Source organism: Lacerta agilis, chromosome 5 (genome assembly GCF_009819535.1).
Source record: "Lacerta agilis isolate rLacAgi1 chromosome 5, rLacAgi1.pri, whole genome shotgun sequence".
Classification (NCBI taxonomy): Eukaryota; Metazoa; Chordata; class Lepidosauria; order Squamata; family Lacertidae; genus Lacerta; species Lacerta agilis.
Window position 1 is genome coordinate 34,412,777 of NC_046316.1, and position 27,290 is coordinate 34,440,066.

At 38.4% G+C, this 27,290-nt stretch overlaps 1 protein-coding gene across 4 annotated transcripts in view; it reads left to right on the plus strand.

The window, feature by feature from the left end:
- IDE (insulin degrading enzyme) overlaps positions 1-26,711 on the plus strand; it is a 55,588-nt gene extending 28,877 nt beyond the window's left edge. For 3 of the 4 annotated variants that reach the window (XM_033149285.1, XM_033149286.1, XM_033149283.1), the window contains exons 9-25: positions 988-1,079; positions 1,652-1,732; positions 2,756-2,859; positions 5,150-5,252; positions 6,343-6,465; positions 7,178-7,260; positions 9,604-9,748; positions 12,327-12,437; positions 13,189-13,309; positions 16,237-16,328; positions 18,962-19,073; positions 19,922-20,089; positions 20,692-20,964; positions 21,619-21,680; positions 24,723-24,795; positions 25,102-25,169; positions 25,833-26,711. In XM_033149285.1, coding sequence (XP_033005176.1) covers positions 988-1,079; positions 1,652-1,732; positions 2,756-2,859; positions 5,150-5,252; positions 6,343-6,465; positions 7,178-7,260; positions 9,604-9,748; positions 12,327-12,437; positions 13,189-13,309; positions 16,237-16,328; positions 18,962-19,073; positions 19,922-20,089; positions 20,692-20,964; positions 21,619-21,680; positions 24,723-24,795; positions 25,102-25,169; positions 25,833-25,928 — 1,907 coding nt within the window. In that variant the 3' untranslated portion in view covers positions 25,929-26,711. Of the gene's footprint in view, positions 1-987; positions 1,080-1,651; positions 1,733-2,755; positions 2,860-5,149; positions 5,253-6,342; positions 6,466-7,177; positions 7,261-9,603; positions 9,749-10,229; positions 10,375-12,326; positions 12,438-13,188; positions 13,310-16,236; positions 16,329-18,961; positions 19,074-19,921; positions 20,090-20,691; positions 20,965-21,618; positions 21,681-24,722; positions 24,796-25,101; positions 25,170-25,832 lie in introns of all 4 variants that reach the window. The other variant, XM_033149284.1, reaches the window with a different exon arrangement.
- Positions 26,712-27,290: the final 579 nt, after the last annotated feature.

The following is a 27,290-nucleotide window of genomic DNA, read 5'->3' on the forward strand; positions in this document are numbered from 1 at the left end:
GAGGAACAAAGTGGCCACAATCTTCTATCTTTGGTTACTCACACTGAGCCATGGTTTGGTTTTGTGTTATGTGCAAATTGGGCCACTGTTAAGATCAGGGGTTGACAAGGTTTACCTTGCCTGGGCTGATTCACTCCAGCGGAGATCCCTCCGTGGGCCAGATTGTGTGTGAGTGCATGCGCCCACGATTTCCGGTGTCTGCGTCTGTGCAGATGAGATTCTCGGCATCTGCGCATGCACAGACGCAATTTCCAGCACCACGGAAGCGAGTCCCCACACTGTGCTGCGCTGCTTTAGCGCAGTGCGTGGGGACTCGCCAAGCAGGCAGCTCGGTTCGGGGGCAGCTTATGGGCCGGTTAAACGTCCCCCGTGGGCCGCTTGTGGCCCATGGGCCTTAGGTTGCCTACCCCTGGTTAAGATCATAACTGATCAGCAAGTTTATATCTCTGGAAATTATTTGTATATCTAAAGGTATAATGTGCATGTTGTTTGCTTGATACTCTATATTCTTTTACATTAGTCAAATAGATGTGTGAATACTGCATGCATTTGGTTTGTGCAACTTTGTATTAGTTTAGCCTCTGTCAGACTGAGCTGCTAGTTTTAAGTATAAGGGCTTAACTAGAAGATTGATGATCGGCAATGCAGCCCCAACCATATCTACTCAGCCGTAAGTCCTGCTGAATTTGATGGGGCTTACTCTCAGTCAAGTGGGGTTAGAATAGCAGCCCTAAATGGCTCACACACTGGAGCAAATAAATCGGGGAAGGGCATCGGATAAAAGCATTTCAAACATCCCAGGCTTCAAAGTGCATGCATGGAGGTGCTGATTCGTTTTTTAAAAGCCTTGTACATGCATACAGGAGATTCTAATCGTAGATCTCTTGAGTCATGTCTAGTCTTGGCCCCAAGAAAACTAAAAATGTTAACTTTGTGTTTCCCTGAGAAATTGCTTATGCATGCAATATTTTATCTTTTTCTTAAAAGTACACGTGGAAGATATTATCTTGCACATGTTTCAGTATATACAAAAACTACGTACAGAAGGACCTCAAGAGTGGGTTTTCCAAGAATGTAAGGTATGATAATTGCAACATATTTGGGGTTTTCTTTCAAGTAGTTTTAGAGATTCACACTGGATCTTCTCTTATTTTAGATACCTTAATTAGAAATAGATGCGTCTGTTAAATGTTCTTGTTTTTAAAATTAATTTATGAACTTATGAATATACAAACACATGAGCTACCTAAAATAATGCTGTATCTAATAACCCATAACCTTATAAACATAAATTCATCTTATAAAAGATTAAAATTATTATATCTTCCATTTTCTTTAAATCTGCTTAGTTAAGTTTCTAATGTTCTTGAATGCAATCAATTAGTTTCTAATGCTTTTGAATGCAATTTATTATATACATTGTTTACTTTGCCCTAAATACATTGTAATAACTTAAAGTGGTTTTCACTTATTTTCTTATGTTTCATTAAACCACAGTGCATTTATTCAATTGATTGCTAAGTTCAAAAAACAAATAAAATTTATGTCCAAGCTTCATTTCTCATTATCGTTTAAAAATACCATTCTGACTGATCGTTTACAATATGATGAGTGGCATTGCAGAATAACTTAATTTTATTTCTTGTTTTAGGATTTGAATGCTGTAGCCTTCCGGTTTAAAGATAAGGAAAGACCCCGGGGTTATACATCAAAAGTTGCAGGGATTCTTCATGTAAGTTATGAAATTGGACTGAATTTAATGCTGAAATATTTCTTAACATTTCTGAAATGTGTCAAAAGTTGGGCATCAATGTCATTAGGTTGGGGGTAAAGCACACACAAAAAAATTATTCATGTATAATGAACAAGATGAGTATTGCAGGCCAAAAGATGTTGATATGGCATACAGTTACCACTATAAAGTTGTAGTGACATCTAGTTGTCTCCTCAATGGAAAGACTAGTTACCAATTGTGGACTGGGACCCTGACTGGTGCTGGATATAGCTGAATAATTTGCACTGTTTCCTTCCAAGTATAACTGAACTGATTACCTGTATAGTGATTAATCAGTATGACTTTTACAATGCGCAAACATGCTTACTGGTTAAATGATCTTTCCTCTACCAGGCGTTCTTAGGGCCTGGTCCTAAACATATGGTATTGTCTTATTTATCTGTAGACCTGCTAGGTTTTAGTGTCTTCACATCTAAAGAGCATTGGTGACAAAGATCGAAGGCAGACTCACCAAAGGTTCCAGTTTGCAAAGCAATCTTGGAGAAACCTTTGCTTCTACACTCTTTTTTATTTCCAGAATGAATTCATAAGTACTAAATTCTTTGCTTTTTGCTTGTGGGGGCGGACAGAGAATATATCTTTCTGTTAGAATTTCTGAAAGTAGGTGTTTGTTTAGATACTGCTACATGAACATGTTTATGTTGCTTCCATTCACTTTGAAAACATCCTCCAGGGGTCAGCATTTACTTCTTTTTATCCCTTATAATATCAACAACGTAGTACAGATAGCTTTTATTTTATTAGCTGTGTAGCTAAATGACAGTGATTCTTTCTGTACTGTGGGTGACATCTAACATTAGTCATAACTCTGAGAAGATTTATTGATTTCAGTGAGTCTACTTAAAGTGTTACTTACAGTGATAGCCAACTATCTTAGTAACTATATTTTATCACTTTAGTATTATGCATAATGTCTTCGGTTTAAACTAAAAAAAATAACCACATTTTTATTTATTGTAGTACTATCCTATAGAAGAAGTTCTTGCTGCAGAATATTTACTTGAAGAATTTAGGCCTGATTTAATAGAAATGGTATTGGATAAGTTAAGACCTGAAAATGTCCGGTAAGCTATATTGCCACATCCAATATTTTGTACAGATTGAGATGGAAATATTTTGCAGGTTAAAACTGCTAATAGATTGTAGATTGTACTTTTAAATCCAAAATAACTTTACACGTGCAAAACTCCTTGAATGAAATATTTACGTTTTCCTATTTTATACAAAGAAAAATATTTAGCACAGCATGGAAGGAGGGAAGAACACTGCATAATAATGTTAAGAACTGATATGTGCCTTTGTCATATTCATGTAACTAATGTGCAGTTCTTTTGAATTATCATACAATGTTGATAGACTTCATTGAAACTTCACACCCATGTCATTGACTCTTCTGGATGCTTTCACACTAGGGCTCAATTGAAACAATCCTCCAACCCATAGGTGAATAAATGAAAGAAACAACAGGCATGCTCTTCCCCTCTAGCATGATGCTTTTCTTTCTGTTTTCTATTTATTGCAACTATAGTTTGCCATGTTGGCAAACTGGTCAGTGCTTGCCCTTGAAATCAGAATCTGAAAATGTGATTTGAATTAGATATCTGATTCTGGTTGTGGCAGGGTGAGGGGCGTAGATGACACAAATTGATTATTTGGGAAATTGTAAAGATGATAGTTGCTGCAGAATAGGGACCAACTATAGTTGCTGCAGAATAGGGACTGAGAGGGAACTTGTGCTTCGGGCAGTGGGGGGTGCAGGAAGTGCAGAAAGGAAGCATGTTATTTTCACTGTTAACCAGAAAAATAGGCTTGAAGGATTAACTGGACTGAACCCAATGCTTCTACTTAAGGAAAGCACACTCTTCTTTGTGCAGCTTGGTTTCTACCTGTGATTGTATGCTCACCCCAATTTTGCACTTGGCCCACATACAGGGTCCATGTCAGCAGACAACCTTGACTGCTGCTTAATTCATAGTAATGTATTGACTTGCTCTGTATTTGTCATATGATTTGTAAAACAAGGTTGTTGCAGTGGAGTGGAAACACAGTTGTCCACTGGCAACAGAGAGGTTTTTATTAGTGGCAGGTAAACTCTTCCTGCTATTTTCAATACGATAGACTTTCATACTTGGTGTACATAATTGACTCTTATTTTTTTTGCTGAAGCCATGATTCTCTGCCAGTGTATGCTAGAAACACTGAGATAAGTAGTGTTCTCTCATTGCCAGTGACAGAATTGTTACCATAGTAACTAATTTCAAAGGGAAATAAAGCTTCCCTCATACTATTGTATTGTGCCTTGTATTCATACATAGTGTGAAAGAAGGCTGAGTGGGGTGCTTCATTTATAGCACAGAATCTTCCATCTTGAGAGATTATTTGGCAGCCAAGGACAAGGTTAAAATGAAAAATTGCTAGTTATTTCTGTCTCTGATTCAGCCCTATCCTTTGTTTTTAAGGTTTTGTTTGTACTAAATGTTCTGATTAAGTGTTCCATAGTTCCAACTGTCCTGTAGTCTTCTAATTAACTACGAGTTGGCTCTGAGGTGCTAAAACAGGGTTGATAGTAAATGTTTTCTCTCACATATAATTGGCCAGAGAGATGCTAATTACTCTTGCTATTCTGCATTATTTCTCCTTACTTACCCCCCCCCCCCAAAAGCATTTCTTTAAAATTCTAGACAATTTGAAACCTGGAAAACTGTTAAAACTAATTGGAAACAGTTGTTAAAATGTTGCAGAGAGCATGATCAGAAAAGTATGTTGTAGTATTACCCATGGATGACATTTGTATGGCCTTTTCCTTTGCTTCAAATTTCTGTTTAGAAATGGTAGAAAATGAATTTAGGAGCACCTTGGGTGTGTTATATATGCTCTTAATTGCTGGTAATTTTTTCAAATATTCTGTTAATGTCTTTTAAAAAATACTTGTCATGAGAGCTAGAAATCTTTTATTTTAATGAAATTTAGAATGGCATAGCTGCAAAAAGCAAACTGAGCTTAATATATTTAATCCTGTAAAATATATCCCCATATATGCAAGTTCATTGTATAAACTCTGTGTGTGTGTGTGTGTGTGTGTGTGTGTGTGCGTATCTTATATGGCAAAATATAATACATATATATTTTAAAATAACAAGGCGTCATTTAACATAGCCATTTTGATATGAATACATGTTGCTTTTTTACTGACAGGAGGATTAAATGCAAAAATAGAATAAGACATATAGAATTTATAGTATTAATAACAGAATCTTTGAACTTAGTGACCAAGCAGAATTATTTGAATAGCATTTTGGGGGTGGGGGAGGTAATATGCTTGTTTACTTACTATGTTTTGGTTTTATTTTTTAGGGTTGCAATAGTTTCTAAGTCTTTTGAAGGAAAAACTGATAGAACAGAAAAATGGTATGGAACCCAGTACAAGCAAGAGGCAATTTCTGATGAAGTCATTAAGGTGTGGTGAGAAAGTTGGTGGTAAAATGAATATGTAACCAGTATTTTCACACTTCTTACAATCAGGGGCGGAGGAAGGGCGGGTGTGATGGGGGTGGGCCACTGAAGGGGGTGACAAGATGCCGGGCGGCACTCACCGCAGGGCCTGCAGTGTGCCTGAGCCACATGTCTCTCCTGGGAGTGACGCGGTGGCTTGAGTGCCCACAGGCTCTGCACTGCCCCAAATGGTACACCTGCCATCTCCCCCTCAGCTGTAGGGCAGCTGAGTGGGAGGAGGCAGGCTGACTCCTCGGAGGCCCCACGGAGCGTCCTGCCCCGGATTGCCACACACTTGCAGGTGGCTGCCTCTCCCCTGGGCGCAGGGCACGCGTGCCGCCCCAAGCGCCTGATTGGCTTGCTCTGCCGCTGCTTACAGTAAAGTTTATTTTGTATTGTTTACAAAAACAACTATTACTGTTGCTTGTATAAGTGTGTCACATTGGTGTAAGTTAATTTCAACTGGTGTTATGGGAAAAAATAGATTTCACTTCAAAATGTGAACCAAATCCTTGAACATCTCTTTGTGGTTCAGCCAATACTATACATGTTGGATCCTTAAAACACACACACCCCAAAATCCTGATTGATACGCTTTAGTGAGAGAGAAACTATGTGCAGAGCACCTAGCTGAATATACGGCTATGATCACACACGCAGCTGTGTTTGGGGGATTTGTGTAATATTTTCACATATTGCTAAGAGTGAAAACCAGCTGCTCACATGGTGATGCATATTGCAGAAAGCATTTCTTAGTAGTTCTACACAGTGGTTAGAGCATGCAATCTAGTCCTCAGTCAGCACTATGTTCTAAGTGTTTATGGAACATAGTTAAAAGCAAACTTAAATGGTATTATGTGAACTGCAAGGAATCGTACAAATTAAATAATTTGAAACATTAGTAATAATTTTTTTTTTGTCATGAATTTTGAAGAAGCATGATTCATCAGAGGTAGATAATCCTTCACAGAGCAGCACAATTGCAGCACAATTTTTTTTTAACGCACCTGCTGGATAATAACAAAACTATCCTCTTGCTTGCACCTTGAATGTAGAAATGGCAAAATGCTGACCTCAATGGGAAATTCAAGCTGCCAATGAAGAATGAATTTATCCCTACTGACTTTGAAATTGTACCTTTAGAGAAGGATGCACCACAGTACCCTACTCTTATCAAGGTAAGCATATGTATTTAATAGTTGTGGGTGGAATTTCATGAATATGTACCATACTTTCCTGAATTGCTTTTGAAATATTAAGGTCATTGAGTAGGCTGCTTATAATATGAACAGTATTGTAAGAATAGATTGTAAAAAAGAATGAAAATTGGGTCTTTATTTTAAGAGGGGAGTAGCTCCTGTCCAGTTGGCTTTTTGCCCCGTATTCAAAATATATAAACCTTTAAGTTTACATAGTGGTGGAAGTGAGTTCAAATTGCGGAGTTTGGAGATGAACTCCTAATGGCTCATCCCAATATCAGGGAAGCCCAGACCCTGCCATAGCTGTCTCTTCTTTCCAGACTTACCTGGCAGTGGTGCAATAAAATGGCTTATGGATTTAGTGTTCATACATGCAAAAGTCACACAGGGCTTAGAGGCCCTCCCTCCATCTCAGAAATGTTAGCATATAGGCATGTGTTTAGACAGCACGAGGGAACATTGTAGGGAATAGGTCTGCATCACTGTGTGCTTAATTGGGGTGGGGTTGAGAAATTTGGGCTCTGTTAAACCCTGTTGGACTACACCCAAATTCAGATGGCCTGCGCTCTGTATGTTTAAAGAATATAAACAGATTAAAATGATAAAAATACAGTTTGTAATTTAATAATAATAATAATGATGATGATGATGATGATGATGATGATGTTGATGTATGTTTTCTTAAACTCAGGACACTGCTATGTGCAAGCTATGGTTCAAGCAAGATGACAAATTTTTCCTACCCAAAGCTTGTCTCAACTTTGAATTTTTCAGGTATGCAAGCATTTTTGTCTTTAAAATTTATCTTTCTAAGCAGAGTCATTCAAGAAAACATTTTATCATTCTAGACATGCTTGGGGCTGCTATAGTGAAATAACTGAGATTGTCAGTTCCCACTTATTGCTGCAATCCAGCATTATGGATGTGCAACAGTGTGCACAGGTTTTCTGCTGGCTGAAGAGTATTGTCCATGTTCCAGAGGAGCAACCATGTTAATCTGTTGCAGCACAAGCAACAAAGTTTTGTAGCATCTTAATTTGTTACTGTTAGAGTGCCACAAGAGTGTTTTAAACATAATCCAAGAGCTGTTAATGACTCTCCTCCTTCACCACCCTCTTACACCAAACATATCTCTGGTGACAGGTAGGTAGCTGTGTTGGTCTGCCGTAGTCAAAACAAAATAAAAAATAAAAAAAATCCAATCTGTGAGCCTCTGACCCTTGACTCACCATCCCTATAGTATAAACTTACTTGTAATGTTAGCAACAACCAGGGTGCCTTTCTACAAAGCCTCTGTTTTCTGTCATTTCTGGAATGTGGTGTGTAGTTTTCCCAAAGCAGCTGAATATTCAAACAGAAAATATATGTTCCAGAGCTTCTTATGAGCTAAATATGCTCATAAGCCTGATAATTTCTCAGTGTAATGCTGCTCAATTCATAAGGAAGGCTGAGCATTATGAAATTTGTATAGACCAGTTAAAAACTTACTTTGGTGAAATTGCTAGGTGCTGAAGTCAAATTACCTGTTAAAGTTGAAGCATACATAACATTTTACAGCATTGAAAATTAATTTTAAGATAAAACCAAGTAAGCTAGGTTTTTACATTTAATATAATTGCTAGCTACCGGTAATTTCATGGTCCCATTTTGATTTTTGAGGAAGCATGTGAACTGCAATACTGCTTAGTTTTGTAAGAGAGTTTGTAGATAGAGAGACAGACAGACAGACGGACAGACAGACAGATATGAGAAACTTGGGTGGTTATGTATCTTGAAATGATAATTCCTATATTAAGTAAAATGCAGTCCCCCCACCAGAACTTCTTTATCTTCTGATGAGTTATGTATTGAAAAGATTTTAAAAATGAGGTCTCAGCCTTTTTTTTGATTACGGTATGTTGTTTCTGCTTGTGATGGGTCTCTACAATAATAGCCTTGAGATAAGATGTATATGAAAATGCAACAGTGAGTTTTAACATATATTGAGGCCGCATACATTTCTGGGAGTGAGTCCAATTGAGCCCAGTGAAACTTAACTTCTGAATAAATAAAGTTGGTTTGCATGTCAGAAATCATCGTGCAAAGGGCCACTTTGCACATTATTTAAAGAACACTCCAATTTTTCTTTAAAATGAGATGCATGGTTTTAATTAAATGTTTTGTTCTTTGAATCATTATTGTGCCCCATAATTATTATTTTGCTTTAACATGCTGAATATTGTTGTACTTTCATATTTTACTTGATAGAATTCTTCAGTAAGAAATGTTGCTTTGTGAACAATTTACTTGTGCGATATTGATGATTTCATATTTTAAACTGCTATATGTATATATCAATAATAGATATTAGACCATACTGTACACAAATTACTTCTGCTCTTAATCTGGTTTGTCACTCTTAATATGTTGGTGTGAAGCAGTATTGTTGAAACATGACTTGAGTCTTTGAGTTGTCTTTACCTTTGGAAGTCTGTGCAGCTTACTCTTCCTCAGGGTAGCGTTATGTGCTATAGCTAAATACAAAACCTTGATATTTTTGTGCCTAATATAGAAAATGCCAATGGTTTGGTAGCAAACCTATAACTGCACTGTTTCCTGATTTTGTGAAACCAGCAGCTGTGTTCAGTGAGGTTTCATCCTGCGCTGTTTACTGATTTTGTGAAACCAGCAGCTGTGTTCAGTGAGGTTTAATCCTGATGACAAGCAAGTTAAGTGTGAGACTGTCTTACTTGGCAAGCTTTTAGATTTATCCATTGTGGCGATTTTTAACTCATTGTATATTTTAAGTGTTTTACATATGCTTCGTACTTGTTTATAAGCATTTGTCTTTGTAACAAATTCAGAATAATGTGGGCTAAAAACAGTTTTGTGTAATGTTACACAGTAGATTTAACATAGATGTAATACATCTGTGTCTGTCTGTCTGTCTCAGTATGGAATTGTTTAATCAATCTTTCTCCCTTTAGCTGTGTGTTTGTGTTCACATACTGTCTTAATATTCTCATAACAGGAAGCAGGATTTTCTTCTTTACTGTGTCCTTGAGATCCAGTATGGAGGATCTAGCAGAACTGGGAAGTAATTGCAGCAGATATTTTACTTTCAACATTTTCTTCCAGCCCATTTGCTTACGTGGATCCCTTGCATTGTAACATGGCCTATTTGTACCTTGAGCTACTCAAAGACTCCCTCAACGAGTATGCATATGCAGCAGAACTAGCTGGCTTGAACTATGACCTCCAAAATACCATCTATGGGATGTATGTAAGTACCAAATCAAGGAGAATCTTAAAAGCCTTAAATTTACTTCCACTAATCAGAAAAAAATTGATTTGCTGGAAGCAATTTTTCAATGGCTTTTCCAATTAAGAACCTGTTTTTTCAGTTTCCTTTTCAACCTTGATTTCTAGCTATACTTTCTCATAATTTGAAATTTCTGGAGTCTTCAACATTTCCATTCACATTTAGCAATTTTTGCACTTCATTTTACGTCATTCACCCAAATATTTGCAAGATTTTTTTTTTTTTACTTAAAACTCAAATTTACAGTCCGAATTGGAGTTGAGATACTGCTCCATTCCACTAGAGTTCCGAATGAGAAATCAAATTCCTCAGTGTTTCATTCCCGAGAATATTGGTTATGAGGCTGCATATACATACTCTTCAGTCATGTTTCTTCATCCATTACCGTGTCGCTCCTTGAAGTATCAAAGCATCCTTTTGTTTTGTTTTTCTTTTTTGTTAGTCGCTACCTTTATGCTGATCCTCTCCATTGCAACATGACATACCTGTTAATCAGGTTATTGAAGGATGATTTAAAAGAGTATACATATGCAGCACGCCTCTCAGGTTTGGTCTATGCCATTGCATCAGGAATGAATGCAATACTTGTAAGTAAGATTGGGGGGGGGGTGAACAAGCAAAAATTAGATGGCGTGAGAGTTGAGTGCTGCTTGGAAAAATGACTACTGGTTTTTTCCTCCTTTGCATCCCTATCATAAGGGAATGAGTCTTGTGCAGTTTTATAACCGTTTATTGAATGGTTTGGCCATGATTGGAATGGATTTTTTTTATGACTGAGAAGTGTTCTGATGCATTACTGATCTGCATTTCTTACTCATTTGTATAGTATAGTAACCTTGAAAGAGTTGATATGTTTTCAGTTAAACATGGAGTTCTGCTGGCTTTCAGTCATTTAGATCCTAATATATACTTAAAAAACAACAACACCCAGCCGGCACCAAAGTACTGCAGGGCATCTTGAAGACTAATACATTTATTGCAGCATGAGCTTTTGTGTGCCAGAACCACCTTCATCAGACATGCAATTTACTAAATATTACTAACTGCATTATTGGTATGAGAAGTCTGCATTTCAGGATCAAGGTGACTTGTGAAACATGGTCCTTGTATAACAAATGAGTACATTAAAAAGTGATCTCTAGTACATGACTATTTCTTCCCTAAACTTTCCAAGAACATTGCACTTACTTTTAAGACTCCAGTAATCTCTATGTAGGTCGTATATTTTCTTTATCTGATGAAACATGGGGCTGCTAAAAAGCGTGCTTTTTAATGTGCTGGTTTCAGTGCTAAAATTGGCTAGTGGGAAACAGCACAGTTTTATAGTATTTTTGCTTATTTACATTTGTAGCTTGCCATTTTTTTCGATCATGGAACTCAGTGTGGTTTACAAAGTATTGTTCAGCAGCCTCTCATCTGATCAGACCTAATTAGCACCAGCAAGGTTGCCAAGGTGTTATGTTTTCAGACTGCAACCTGGAATCGAGTCAGTATGAGTCAAGTCCATTCTAATTTCTTTCATCATGTAGCACAGGGGTTGGGGAGCCCTTTTGACTTTATTGGCCAGATCCTTATTAGGATCTACCTCAATAGCTTAGTTTGCAAGGTTGGCAGAGCCTGCCACATAGCAGTCACCAGACATCACAAATGACAGGTGAGTTGGTGTACCTTGCGGGTAGCAAGGTGCTACTAAAACAAAGGTTTTATCCTTTATATGTGCAAGGAGCTTTGCAGATGCTGCTAGTCATCAGTACCTGCAAATCCTCTTTCCCCCCCTCCTTTCCCCTCTAGCTCCCTATACACCTTCAGAGTAAGCTCCAGAAGGTTGGGGGAGCCTATGCAGCATGTTTGGCAGGGGGGGGGGCGCGGCGCCACGGAAAAGGAAGAGGAAACTGAAGTCACATTGCACAAGCAGAACCTAGTTGGCATTGCATTTGATACAGCCTTGTGTGTATGGTGGTCAACTGAGTTATGCAATCATTTTATGAACCTGTCATCTTGATGTCTTACAAATGTTTAAGATGCTACTTCTTAAAAATCAGTATATAATGGACTCTTCTGCTTTATTAACTATGGAACAGAAGTTTTTCTTTCCTATATTCTTTTCTAGATTTGGTTTCCTAGGATACTTTTATTCTTCATTTGGAAGAAGAATGATAAACTACTTCTCTTTTCATTCCAATTAGCATATTGCCTTTCTGATTTTAATCCTGGGAAATAGCAACAACAATTCATTCCGTTTTCTGTTACCTGATGTTTGAAGCATTGCTTTGCACCATGGAACAATATTTGTTTTCCACCTTAATTTTGCTTTGTAATTATAATAGAAGATGTTAAGCCCCGGGAAAAAGTAAAGCAGTAGTAATACCACACATGGACTTTCACGCAGTAAAGGGCAAACCTTAGGATTTCTGATGAAATAAGAGAGAATACTTCCCAGTGTTAAGAAGTTGCTGTTTACTGCTTTGATGGACAATCTAGAATTCTAGAAAACAGAATATTTCAAACACATAACAGCTTATATATCCTTTTCCTATAGCTTTCTGTAAAAGGTTACAATGACAAGCAGCATATCCTGCTCAAGAAGATTGTTGAGAAAATGGCTACCTTTGAGATTGATGAAAAAAGATTTGAAATTATCAAGGAGGCGGTAAGCCATCTTGAATTTGACTTTGATCCTTATAAATCAGAATAGCAAGTAGCCCATGCTATCAAGCAGGGGAAGACACCATACATGCAATATTTCATTCCTTGAAGGCAGGAGGGGGTGTACAGAAGCCTAAAAGTTCAAACAAGTTATGAACAATGTGTAGGGAATGTACATATACCTGCAGAAAGGTGTAAGACTGCAGGGGGCAATGATTGGTGCCACACTTGGACTGTCGTCATTTGTACACTTGCCTGAGAGTAAGCGCCATTTGAAAATAATGTGACTTCAGAGTAGTCATTCATAAGATTTAAGTCAATTAAATTTAGTGAAGGCTTTTTCAGCAATGACTCTTGTCTTTCTGTAGTTCTCTTCCTCTATCCAGCACATATATACTGTTCCCCATCCCTTAGTGATGGTTCAGAGATTAGGAACAGACCACAGGATCCCATTCTTCTTCTCCTCCACCTGCCAGCTGCTCATCAATTACAGGCAAATTCCTGATGTGTTTTATTGGCCCCAGTATTGGTTGGAGAATGCTAGTCAGGGTAACCTTTTAAATCATGGATGGATAATGATTTGCCAACCAGCTTCAAACTATGGTATGAGATCTCAGTTAAGAGGGAGCCCTGCCCATCTTGAAGGGCATTTATTTCTTTTATCTGACCATATAATTTGAATATAGAACATCAAAAAACCGGGCAACGTTCATCGCAAAGCTTCATTAACCATTATTTTATTTTAACCTTGTTAGTACATGCGATCGCTTAATAACTTCCGAGCTGAACAACCACACCAGCATGCCATGTATTACCTCCGACTACTGATGACAGAAGTTGCCTGGACCAAAGATGAATTAAAAGAAGCTTTAGATGGTGAGCTGCTGCCAGTTTATATATTTTGCCAATTTTAATTACATCTTTGCTATCTAATGTGTATTTTTACTTGTTCTAATTTTATAATTGTTGTTTATTAGTCAAGCATTTTTTATCTCAACTGAACTTAGAGCAAAGCATTTTAATTTCATCTCAGTCTTCAATAGTATCTGCATTCATACTACTGTTCTATGGAGGGTATGGAGATTTTTTAGTAATTTAGATTGACTTAGTGGTGGTGAGAAAACCTTTTAAATACTTTATTGTCATGTTCTAGGTTTTTAAGATCGAAATTTAGTATTTAAATAATCCTTAATGATAACCAAAACCACATTTGTTACAGAGGGAATATTAAAATAACAAAGCTTTAAGCATTTAAAATAAGTCCATTGTGAAGAAGCTTAGCAGAATCATCAAAATATCTTTCTCTAAAATATATCTAGTTTAAAATTCTCCACCAGCAATAACTAGTCAATCCAAGAAGATCGTAAGCTTCCAAACGTATGCTCAGATGTGAAGTTTGAAGTCCCTCACAGAAAAGCCCCACAGTTTTGGTGCAGACAGATTTCAAGAGCTTAATCCCCCTAACTGGGGTTTCATTTAGTTCAAACAATCTGCCCTTAAAGAGTGCCTTTTAAATTCTGGGATCTGGACAGCATAAAAAACACTATAAGAAATTAATTCCATATTCCTGTGGAAGAAGTGGTTATGCAGTATGACCCATGGATATATAATTTGCCTCTTATTTATCTTTTTTACAGTTGCAGTTGTGCAGTTCTAAAATTCTGTTTGATAGCCCTAGGAGAGGGGTCGCCAATATTGTGCTCCACCCCCAGTGTTTGACTCTTAACTCCCATTAGCCCCAGCCAATATAGTCAGTGTTCAGGGATGATGTGAATTGTAGTACAAAACACCTAGAGGTCAGTACATTGAATATTCCTGTTTTCAGATGAGATTACCAAATACTTTTCAGAACCCCAGCATGCTAAATGCCATTCCTTTCTTCCACTCTCAAGTCCTGTTTCCCTATTACCTTTTAAAAGTCTAGAGATGCAGCTGTTCTAGCTCATCAATTTTCTTTGAGTCTAGGAAAAATCAGAACATTGGAGAAAGGTACAGGCACTGCCACTTATCTGCTCACCAAGCATAGTTGGTGTTTTTCCAGGTTGGCAAGCTGAACCTCCGTCATATTAAGTCTGTGAACTCTGTAAACACTGTCTCTTTCAAGACAAAGGCAAGCACAGTAATATTTGTTTTATACTCTCAGCCAGACTAGTACAATTTGCTCCACTTTGTTCAGGAACATTGCACGGGGCAGGGCAGGATATAGGTCTCGGGAAGAAAGCAGCAGATATTTAATTCACTCACTCAGGGATCACGCTGCTCCACTTAGAAGCCCATGTTTGTTATCAGACAAATGAACTGGGCCAACACAAACTCATGAGTGATTCTAATGACAGCAGCAGAGAATGAAGCAAAGGGGAAATCACTATCCACTCCAACCTAGTCTCCATTCCCATCTTCAGGGCCAGATGTAGATTAAATGGTTTTACGGATGAATTCAAACATTCTTCTAGTTTAGCATTCTGTTTGCAGCAGTGGCCATCTATATGCCATTGGAGATGCTCACAAGCAGGACATGAAGACAAGAGCTGTCCTCTGCAGTCCCCCTCTGTTGTCATTGCAGTAATGGGACAACTTCATTGGATGCAGCACTGTCTTTAAGCGACACTGAAACAACAGCACCATCCAGACAATATAATCTCAGTTGAGAGGGGGTTCCATAAGTGGAAGTCCATCACTGAGAAGGCCCTGCTCCACTTCACCACCCACGGGCCTTGCCCTCCAGTGGCACCCAAGCAGGACTTCCTTCACAGGTCTTGGAGCATAGGCTGGGCTGGGAGTTATCAGGGGAGGCGCTCCTTTAAATACTTGGATCCCAGGTTGAAGAGGTCTTGTACACCAGTACTAATACCTTGAATTGGACTTGGCAGATAACCATCAGTCAATGCAGAATTTGTTGCAATATGATTGCTTCTTGCCTCCCTGTGTAACAGCCAGCATAATCATTCTGCGGTAGCTGAAGCCTCTGAGCTGCAGGCTTAAGAACAACCCCAAATACAGCATTCCTATGTTCTCTACCATCAGTGATATCAGAGATCTTATTTACACAGCATCTATTTACTAGTGATCCATATGCCTGACTGTAGACAGGCAGGAAGAAGAAATTTCTTTCCAACATTCTCTCCTCACCCCCTGACCCCTATTAAGTTTCCCACCTTTCCCTTTGTACACCTCTACAAGGGAGTGGAGGTGTGAAATCTAGGTTCTGTTTAGTTTCTAAGATTGATTGCCACAATCCACTCTGGTGACACTTAAATTTGTATTCACTATTTACATTCATCTACACTCACGTGTGTTTCAGTGGGTGTTTGGATGTGCCTGGAGCTAAAGACATTAATCCTACCATACATATCTATGAAAAGTTTAATTACCGGTAATTTCAAAATAACCACCAATCTCTGAAACTGCCATTCAGAAATAATTGCTGTCAAGATGATGGGGAATGATAAACTACATGTTCTTTTATGTAGTTAACAGCTTAAGCTTTATCTTAAGCCACCACCTGAATGACTGTTACTATTTTTGAGGCTGGATGTCTGTTTAGCCTAACTGCAGTGCAGAATCTGGGTCAAATAACATGTGAATTCTAAGCAAGGCAAACTACGCAGTGAGCACTGCAATTTTGTCCTGGAAACTTTCCCAAACCTGAATGTTTGTGAAGAAAACTCCCACTGACTTTTGTTGATGATTATAATTTTCTTCGTCATCTTTCTAAGACATGTATTGCATTTTAGGATGATATAGGCCTTGTTTTTCGAAATGGAAAATGTGATTGATTTTAAACGTCTAAATATCTATTGCAGATGTCACTCTTCCCCGTCTCAAGGCCTTTATTTCTCAGCTGTTGTCACGGTTACACATTGAAGCACTTCTCCATGGCAATATAACAAAACAGGTTGGTTTGCTATGTTTTTCATCAGAAGCAGATTTATACCGATAAGTAAACCCTTGATTTTAAGTACAATTAAGTTTCTCTATCTTTTGAACCATGCTTGCTTTTTAAATCTTCATAAGCTTTTCTGTCAGTGAGTCTCTCTTACAGGTTTGCTTGTCCAATATTGTTCTGTGGGTGTCTTTAACTAGAGAAAAGAGTATAAAATAACACAGAAAGGCTATGATATCTATTTGAAATGAAATCGGCACAATGCTGTATCCCAGACTTACATTTCTTTTTCTTGTTGTATCTTGGGGGACAGTACAGGTGCACAATCAAACCTGTGATGTCTCTTTAAGCTTACTTTTCACGTTCAAGATTGAACTGTTTGGCTGTGTGATGCTTCCTTTTTGTCCCAGATAAGTAACTGACCCTGTTAAGTAATTTCTTAAAATCAAGCAAAACTACTTGAATGTTCAAGGGACTTGCATTCCAACATGAATTCCAACATGAATGAGCTTTCAGGCAGCTTCATGGTATCTGTGCAGTCTGCTGCAGTGATGAAATAAGGCTGTAAAATTGAATGCTAGATCCACACACTTAACTTCTCAAACAGGCATATAATTTGAACCAAGAGCATGTACAGTATTTAAAATAGCTGAGGATGAAGTCAGTGGCTAATGTTAAATGGCAGTCTGTGAGCTGGAAATAATAGACATTGTGACATTAATGTTACAGTATAAGATTGCCTGGTACAGCTTTGTGAGATGTTTGAATATCTTAGCAAAGGAATTTCATGCAGCAATGTTAATGGTACTTTATAGAACTAGTTTGCTTCCATACCTGCTTGTAAAATGAGACTAGAGTCTTCCATATTTGCACTAAGCATGACAGGTCTGTATTGAGCACCAGTATATTGGTTGGATAAAATAAGTAAGAGGAAGGTACCAACAGCCATTTTTGTAGAAAAAAACTTTTAAGGTACTGTATCTGTAGAAACTTATGTATATTTTATGTTAAGAGGCAACAGTGAATGAGCATGTCCAGCTCAGTTATTTATGAGCATCTTAAAATAACTCTTAATGCCATAGTAATGGTAAAATAATTTGACTTAAGGCAAACCAAAAGGGCAAGGTCTCAAAGTCCTCCCACATGAGCCATTAAGGAATAGTAAAAACTATTTGAGTCTCCCCAGATAGTGAACTGCGCAGTGAACAATGACATCTACCACACCTGGATATTTGGTTTCATGGAAGAGGAAGTGACTTTCCTTGACATTATTTGTTTAATCAAACCACACCCTTGTTTAGCTTTTTAAATGTTGTCTTTTCTATACAAGGTTACTTTTTGTGATGTTAGAATCCAAAAGGTTTTGGCTTACTGAATTTGAATTTTAAAGCACATTTTAAATGAGATTTTCTTGAGTTCAGATCAGTTGACCCAGCCTTGTACTGTAGTTTTCATTTTGAAGTTGCATATCTGAATATGACTGTATCTTTCAAAAAGGCTTTGGAGTTTTGCATCTCTATAAGCACAGTTAGCTTTTAACAGCCTTTATTATTTTGGATTTAATTTCAATGCATCTTGATGAGTTTGTTTTCTGCTGTTAATACTTTCCCTAGAAGGCACGACCAACAGGTAGATCGTGATCTACTGGTAGATCACTGGATATCTATGGTAGAGCACTGGTAGATCAGTGGTTCCCCTAAAAAAAAGCTCAACATTTTGGCCCTTCACCCTTCCTTTTTCCGTAAAAAAGCTCAACAACTTTGACCTGAACCCCCCAAAAGGGGGTAGATCACTGCCAGTCTTTAATTCTGTGAGTCGATCACAGTCTCTTGGGAGTTGGCCACCCCTGCGAGTGACTTCAGGCTTTTTTGTAGATTTTTTTCTCATTATTGTAAGGTTTTCTTTGGTACTTTAATGCATAGTGAGTTTGATATCAACTCCAGAAAGTAAGACTCCTCTCTGGAGATGTCAAAGGGTTTTATAACATTGGCTTGTCATAGGCTTTTTTGCTGTTTGTGCAGCTGTATTGTTTTAGCCCCATGAAGCAGACACATCTCTCGTAGTTACAGGTTTAAGAGGACCATGAACTTGGACCATAATCAATGCATTTTAAAGTAGGAAATGAGGGGGGAACTAAGGAATTGTGTGGTTTCACTAAACTTTCAGAAACCAAATGCAGAAGTGTAGGAGACAAGAGTAATATGGGGCCCTTTGACCCATGATACAGCAGATGCTGGCTGTGGAGATCAAAGTAGCAATGAGTTGACATATTTTCTGTAAATAAAGAGGGGAGGCAGGGAGGAAAAAACAATTCAGCCTTGTGTGCTAAGATGTAGGGCACAGGCATTGCATATAAAAAGTGTATTTATTTATTTATTTACTTTAAAAAGTTGATCTTGTTTTCTAAAAGTATTTAAAACATAATGTAGAAACAGAGATTCAGCCTTTCAGTTTTGTGTGCTGCATAGCTGTCACACGTACTAACTCGGCTTTGCATTCCTAATGCTTGCATCTGCTGAAATTAGTCATCTCCTTTTCCTTTCTAATTTTGCCATTTTTCGTAATACCTGTTATCCTTCTGTGTGCTACCACATGGACAATTGCCAGGAGATGAATAAATCTCCGATGAATTTCTTCTCTTCCAGGCTGCATTAGGAATTATGCAGATGATTGAAGACACTCTCATTGAGCATGCTCATACAAAACCTCTGCTTCCGAGCCAGCTTGTAAGGTATAGAGAGGTACAGCTGCCTGACAGTAAGTTGTCCATTTGGACATAAGCTATAAAACTCATATAGCTGAGATTCATGGTGCTTACATTTGCAATAAGTCAGGATGAAATATCTTGATTTGTTTTTAGAAAGTGACTTGCTTTCAGTACTGCATGGCAAATATTTCAGAATCAATGCCAAAATGATTTTTTTTTTTTTTGCAACAATAATCTAGTTCTGTGTTATGAATCTCTCTGTTAGTTTTGGAGGAAAAGGCCTTCCTCATTGAATAGAATGCAGAATTACTATACAAATGAAATCACTCAAGTCTCAGTATTTGACTTTCAAATATATATCCTGAATTTATTCACAGCGTGCAAAGAGTTAAGCACTGCAGAGTAGGAAAATGGATAGCAATGTGTCAGGAAACCCCCCTCCCCGCGGCTGGTAGAGTCGCGGGAGCGTCTGCAGTATAGAGAACCACCTCCACTATTTACTCATGAGCAACCACTGAACGTCCTTACACAGTGTGTAGAGGTGCATCATGGGCAGATCATGCACCATTTTGGGGCTAGTTGCTTATGTGGAAACGGGAACTACTGTTTACCAAACCACTCACTGCCATTGTTTGGGGTAATTATGCACCTGATTATAATATAAGCTGAAGTTCTTTGCTCATGGAACAAAGAAACCATGACTAGAAAAAGTAATTCACTTCAGTCCTCCAGCCTCCAGATTGCATTTATATACAGTACTTACATTTTCTTCTCTAAACTAGTGTACATCGCATAGAGAGTATATTTCCCCTTCCATTCAAATTCTGTTGACGATGGATGGTTCCCTGTTTGACCATCTTTCAAAATGACCATTTGCATCACTTTCATGTTTTTTTAGGAGGTTGGTTCGTCTATCAACAGAGGAACGAGGTTCATAACAATTGTGGCATTGAAATATATTATCAAACAGATATGCAAAGCACCTCAGAGAATATGTTTTTGGAGCTCTTCTGCCAAATCATCTCAGAGCCTTGCTTCAATACCCTGCGCACTAAAGAACAGTTAGGTAAATAATAGCTTGCCTCTCTCCATAGATCACCTAAATATTGTTATGGTGAGCAGAATTTGGATTGTATTCTTCTGCCACTATAGTTCAATGTAACTTGCTGACCATGTGATGGCTGTGGAATCTTACTGCTGGGTTGGGGCCCTTTATGCTCAGTGACAAATCAATGAAATCACTTTTTCAAAGAGATACAGGAGAATCATGAAAGTGATTTATACAATTTAAATATATATGCTGTTTTCTTCATGGTCAAAATGCATAATGTGAGATCCCTCCATTAGCTTGCAAGAAAATGCAATTACCTGGACATAGTTGGGGCTGTTTTTTGGGATAGGGGAAAACTGTATTTGATTGCTTGTATTTGATTATATGTTGTTCTTATATTCAACAAATAAAATATTCCAAAAAAAGAAAGAAAGCTAAAACCTGAGATTAGTTACAATAATTATATCATCTATTCACTTGATTTAAGGCCATTTAAGGCACTAATGGTCATGTTAGAATTTGGCCAGAATTCAAGGGCAGAAATAAAAACCCCTTCTGTCTTTTTAAATTATTTATTTAGTGAGTCTAATAGAATGAATTATTTGGGTTTTTTCAAGGTTACATTGTGTTCAGTGGTCCACGGCGGGCAAATGGTATCCAAGGACTACGGTTTATCATCCAGTCAGAAAAGCCTCCACACTACTTGGAGAGCAGGGTTGAAGCTTTTTTAAAAACCATGGAAAAGAGTATAGAGGACATGTCTGATGAAGCCTTCCAGAAGCACATCCAGGCTTTAGCAATTCGCCGCCTTGACAAACCAAAGAAACTGTCTGCCGAGTGTGCAAAATACTGGGTCGAAATTATTTCCCAGCAATATAACTTTGACAGAGGTAAGAAGCACTCCCAAGCTGGAAATGGTTTTGTTGTTGTTTCTGTTTTGATGAAGGCTTAACAAAAGTAACAATTCAGACCATCTAAACTGTACCCACCATGCATGATAAAATAATATTATTTAGTTCTAGAAGATTAATTAGTGTCAAAGTCACAATGCTGGGATGCTGCACATAACCGGGGCGACCAGGTCAGATGGGTGGGGTACAAATGATATTTTTTTAAAATTAAATTATTATTTGCTGTTTCTGTGGTATTACCTATTTCTTTGCCCCATCTAGACCACATTCCATTTTTGAAACCTGCCTGGCATGTATTCTTACAACTGATTATGTGATGAGGGATTTGCATTCTAGAAATTCCAGCGCTGCCTTATCCCTTCCTTTGCATCAGACTAAGAACACATGATGCTTGATGCAGATACTCCTGATCCATTAATCATAGTTAAGGACATGGAATGTCACATGTGCACAGGCTTCAGAAAATGTCCTGATCCTTCAGGATAGCAATATTTTCAGTGACAGGCATATCCCGGGTATAGGGCGGTATATAAATTCAATAAATAATAATTATAATTACAATATGCTGAGGTGTTGTGATTTGAAGGAAGTGTAAATTGCATAACTGTATTTATTATAAACTTTGTCGTCCAGATAACATTGAAGTGGCATACCTCAAAACTCTTACTAAGGATGATATTATGCACTTTTATAAGGTAAGCGGATCATAATATTTCTGATTGGTTTAGCTTCTGATTGTAAAATTGTGTAAAATTTAAGGGAATATATTCATAACAGTTTGAGAACTTGATAATCATTACAACTAAATCTAAATGGAGTATACATATACCAGATGTTAAAATGTTGCTGTGTGCTCTGAACGTGACAATAGAGCCTGCGAGTACATTCTTCTGTTTTTATTTTATTTTATTCCAGATTCTTTTTACCAGGGTAAAAAGTTGCTCCCCAATTATTCCCTAGTCACTCAGCAGAATACTTGCAAACTTCATTCTGTTCATACTGTCAGCATAATTCAAACATGTAAATGAATAGTTTTTCTCTCTTTTTTGCCTGGACAAGCCAAATCTCTTTACAGGAATTATACAGTGGTACCTCAGGTTACATACGCTTCAGGTTACATACTCCGCTAACCCAGAAATAACGCTTCAGGTTAAGAACTTTGCTTCAGGATAAGAACAGAAATTATGCTCTGGCGGTGCAGCGGCAGCGGGAGGTCCCATTTGCTAAAGTGGTGCTTCTGGTTAAGAATAGTTTCAGGTTAAGAACGGACCTCCAGAACGAATTAAGTTCTTAACCCTGAGGTACCACTGTACCTGGTTTGGGTTAAAATTGTGACCCTATATTCTAAAAGCTTTTTAAAGTAGATGGGGGTGGGGAAGAACAATTTTTTTTGTTTGTTCTTTAGCCAGATTCTACAAAGGACATATTGTCCTTGGGGACATCTCTGCAGCTACTATTGTCATTGTTACATATAACACCTGAACTGTTCGTATACTGTATTTAAGGAGTTATAGGGGTTTAAACCTTGCTTTGAACCTCAGCTCTGTATGTATAACAGTAATTGGTGATTTTGCAAAATTAATAATATTGTCTTATTGAGAGCTGCTTATTGCAATACAAGTACGTAGCAGAGGAGTCCTATAGTCCAACTCGCTGGTTTTCAACCAGTGGGCCGTGGCACCCTGGGGTGACTTGAATGATGGTCACGGGTGCCGAGGACAACACTGGCCTCTGTCTCTCTTTCTTTCCTTCCCTCCCTCCTCTGATACCCTCTTGCATCTCTGCCTCCCCAAGGCTTGCACAACTGTTTGTTGCAGTAGCCCTGGCTATGAGCTCCCCAGGCAAATGATGTCTCTGGGGCTGGCCAGGGGGTGCTTCCCAGGCCTCTGTGGGAAAGTGGGATGAGGCAGCTTTCTTTGGGGCAGGGGGTGCTGCTCAGAGACCAGGGGCGGCGGCTACCCACAGGATTCCAAAGGAGAGGGGAGAAGAGAGGAGGCTGAGGGAACACTCCACAAGGGAGGGTGTTTGAAAAGGGGTAAAGGGCTGTTAGCTCTGCAGGCAATGGGTGACATAACTGGGCTCCAGAGGCCCACAGGGGTGCCACAGACAGAATGTTGTTGGTCAAGGGAGCCATGGACCCAAAAAGGTTGAAGACCTGGTCTAACTCAAGCCCAGCTTGGAAGAGACGAGGAGAAAAAACAACAGGAACAGTATAAAAGCATGCATGAATTTGTCTGAGTCACTTCTTCAAAACTGTAATGACCACGCCATTTTAAATAAGCAACAGCTATTAAGGGGGGGGGAATTAGTTCGTCTGAACTTGAACCAACAGCCCTGGAATGTGTTTAATGTATTCATTTTTACCTGCCTTGCAAGCTGCACAGATTGCACCCTTGCTTGTTACTGCCACCTGGTCGTATTGCTTTCTTCCATTGGCAGTTTGGAAGGGATAAGCAAAATGTTTTGCATGTGTGCTACTGCTTTGGCAGACAGCACTGTGCCTTTTGGCATTGTTTATCTTTCTGTGTTTCTTGCAAGTTGTGGGCATTGTGACCTGATGGTTGCACACCTCTCTTGGTATGCACAGATTGGCTCCCTCTGTGTCCATGTGGCATGTGAGTGTTGTTGCAGTCTTGTCCCTGATTTGGGGAGGCTATTCCAGGGACATTGTGAACATTACTGCTGTTAATATCGTACACACACACACACAGCGAGAAGGGATGCAAGAAAGGGAATGAAACATTGTGCAGCATTTCTGTTGAACAGATTATAAGGCAGCTTCTTTGAAGTGAGGCAAACTTCTTTCTGCCATCTAAAAAAGTAAATTAAAAAATATTTTGGAATTGAAGCCTCTCTAAAAAAAATAATTGTGTAAGGAGCTTGCCATTAACTGTCCCTCCCCCCCCCCCCGACTTTGGAATGGAGATGCTTTTTCTAGAACCACTTTAGTTACTTTTAATTATGAATGCTTATTGTGTTCAAGTCAGTGCTAATAGAACTTGACTGCGCATTGCATCATGGTTTTCAGTAGACTTGTCATTACGGCCGATTAAGAAAATGTTAATTATTGATATAAGTGCATTGTAGTTAAATTATTTGATTACAGTTGTGGACTGATTTACTCCCCCGCTAATTCCATTAATGAAACTTTTAAAAGATTTGAGCAACTGACAGCTAGATCGACTTTAAATTGCTTACTCTTGCCATACATTTTAATATTGCTCTTAAGCATTGCTGGTGTTTTTAGATTATTCAAAAATCATCTCTCATCTCTACTAAGTGCACCTACTTCATCATTAATTTTATTTACCTTCCACAGTATGTGGAAGAGATTTTGGCATAATTTGAGGTTTTCTTGGGCAGGCCACAAGCACTATGTAACAGCCAGGGTGTTAATGGGGTGGACTCACTGGCATAACTGAAATATTGACAAGCCAGCCCTGCTCAAGATCAGGGAGGGGCCCATTAGGTCAGTTGTGTTTATCACTGAACAGGTATTTTCATGTTTGTAAAAGAGTGACTTGAGATTGTATATGACAGCATAAGAAGCAGCAGTTGGCTGCATAATCACAGTGTGCATAGATTACATATTTCTCTTCCTTTTTGGACATTCCACCCTACTTGGATAAAGTGTCCTGCTTGGGTCAGGCACATCTGCTCAGGGCTGGCAGACTTTCATGCACACTTTGGTCTGCAGTGCAAATGTTCTCATCTCTCTTTCCTCTGTCTTTCTGTAGGAGATGTTGTCAGTTGATGCTCAAAGAAGGCACAAAGTATCCGTGCATGTACTGGCACGGGAAATGGATTCCTGTAAGTACTGAGTGCCTTTCTTTGTTTCCAAATAATCTTTACTCAAGTTTGCACAGAAAAACACTAGGTAGAACAAACAGAATCTTTTGCAAAGGATGGTTATGACCTCTAGTGGATTGGTGGGAGTATATTCACTCTCGGGAGTCCTGGAGAATAACAAATGTGAGAAAAGTTTGCAAGTGTGTAGATTTTCAAGCAGTACAAAAAGCATTTCAATCCTTGGCTTTTAATGGTCTGTTTAATATCTGTGTATAAAAGTAGATGTTTTCCTAGATGTTTATGAACTGTTGTTGTTGCTTTAAACAGGCCCTGTTGTGGGAGAATTTCCATCTCAAAATGATGTAAACCTGGCACCAGCTCCACCACTGCCACAGGTAAGATGTTTTTGTAATCATTTATGAAAAAAATGAGAGTGCCCAATATACGCTCCAATATACTTGTCCAGCCTTATCATGTGAGAGTGCCCAATATACGCTCCAATATACTTGTCCAGCCTAATCATGTTTAGAACTATCCCTGTGTTCAAATGAGGCTGGTGGTGCATATCACTTCCAGGAAATGCATTGCTCATGGGACCTATCTGGCTGCTATGCTTGGGACAGTTTAACCACTGTGTGAACAAGCCTTTAGAAAAATTGAATAGTATTTGGGGTGTGGCACTTCTGGTACATGGAGCTAATAAGGCTCAATTAGGCTTCTGTATTTGGCCATTTGAAGCAAACCACACCTACCTGTCAGGCACAGAGAGATGTTCCTGTCTTAAGATTGTCATCATAAAATACTGGATGTATAGTTTTGTAAGAAGCTACTTTTTAGGCAATCTTATCTCGTAAATTTTGCGTCTGAAGGAAGTTCTTATGTAAACAAGGTTTGGATCTTAGTTATATTTTTTTTTTTGCTATTGGCTTTTTAACTGAGACTTGAGGACCTGGTCACCCTTTGGCTGATGATTTTAAAAATGAATTTTGCTGCAGTGAATACATATAGGCATGTGCTTGATTCTCAAAAGTTTCTTTTTCTAAAATGTTTATTTGCAGCCAGACGTGATTCAGAATATGACAGAGTTCAAACGCAGCCTGCCACTCTTTCCTCTGGTGAAGCCACATATCAATTTCATGGCTGCAAAACTGTGAAGAACCTTTGCTGGGTGAAGAACTGGAAGTGGAAGAGTCTTGTATGACTTCAGTGGATTTTCATAATGAACCAACATCTTAAACTGTTGTTAGGACAAACAATCCTGTCCATTATGAGGGTTCCTGATTCCTTCTAGGTTCATTCGGCATTTCTGGTGTGATAGGGTTACAGCAAATTAGGCAAATAGGCTGTAGTCATGCGTCATGTTTATTGTAGAGCCACTCTTGGAAACCAAAATCAAGTGGTATATTCAAAGGTCTGTGTAGGTATGGTATATTTTACAATAGTGAGGCCCTTTTAAAGGTTTTGTTTGCATAATGGAATATGAAGAAGCTTACGGAACAAACTGGTGTTATTTTAAAGGCCCTTCCTTTTCTTATGAAAAGTCATTAAGATTAAGCAATTTATTGGATGTGGAGGAACGAAACATGATTAAAATGCACATACTGATATTTTTAAAGAAAAGACTATGGAATTATACCTTAACCATATTGATCCTCAGAGCAGCCAACCATTTAGGTTCTATATAAATCAGTGGAAATGAGGGGAAAACATCAACAGATGTATTTCGGATGAGTTACCAGGCATATTGACATAGTTTTAATCTTTATACACATTTGGGGACATTTTTTAATATTCAGACTAGTAAAATGCTGGAAACACCTGGGTAGACACCCTTTTCTTGCCCAGAGTGTTACCTTCTGCTTGTAACCCTTGTGTTTTCTCAGGGTTACTTGGAAAATGTTTCATTTGCATAAATAAAATTGTTTTGGCGCTTTTTCTTCCGGTTGTTCATGTATTGTTTTTAGATATCTCATCAAACTTGCCCTCTCTTGTTGGGTGTGTGTTGGGTGTTGTCAAAAAGGCTATCAGTGACCCTTAATAGGTGTTTAAGCTGTGGACATGGGGCATACTTCCGTGAAAAGGCAAAGAATGGAAATCTTAGTCTTTGTCACAAAGACACAGCACAGTGTGTGCCTAATTCCACAAATGCACCATTTGAATCTCCAGGACAAGGTGGCCCTTCAAGGCACGTGATACAACAATACCTTAATCTGACCTACCACTGTTTTTGCAGATCTCGGTGCAAGCTTTCAAGCATTATCAGGCTTAGATGTTTTAAAGTGACAGGGAAGAAGAAATCCCAGAACAAATGGCAGGTTAGCATTTGCTTAGCCATGCCAGCAATTAAACGTCAGCTCAATAGGACAACATCACATTGAACCTGACCAAGGCAAACTTCCATGTGCATAAAAGCTTGCGGCCAGTTTTTTTAAACACAGTTTAAATGCTTATCCTGGATCATTTTTATTTGACACTTCAGGCATCTGCAATGCAATAATAGCACAATTTAATAATCA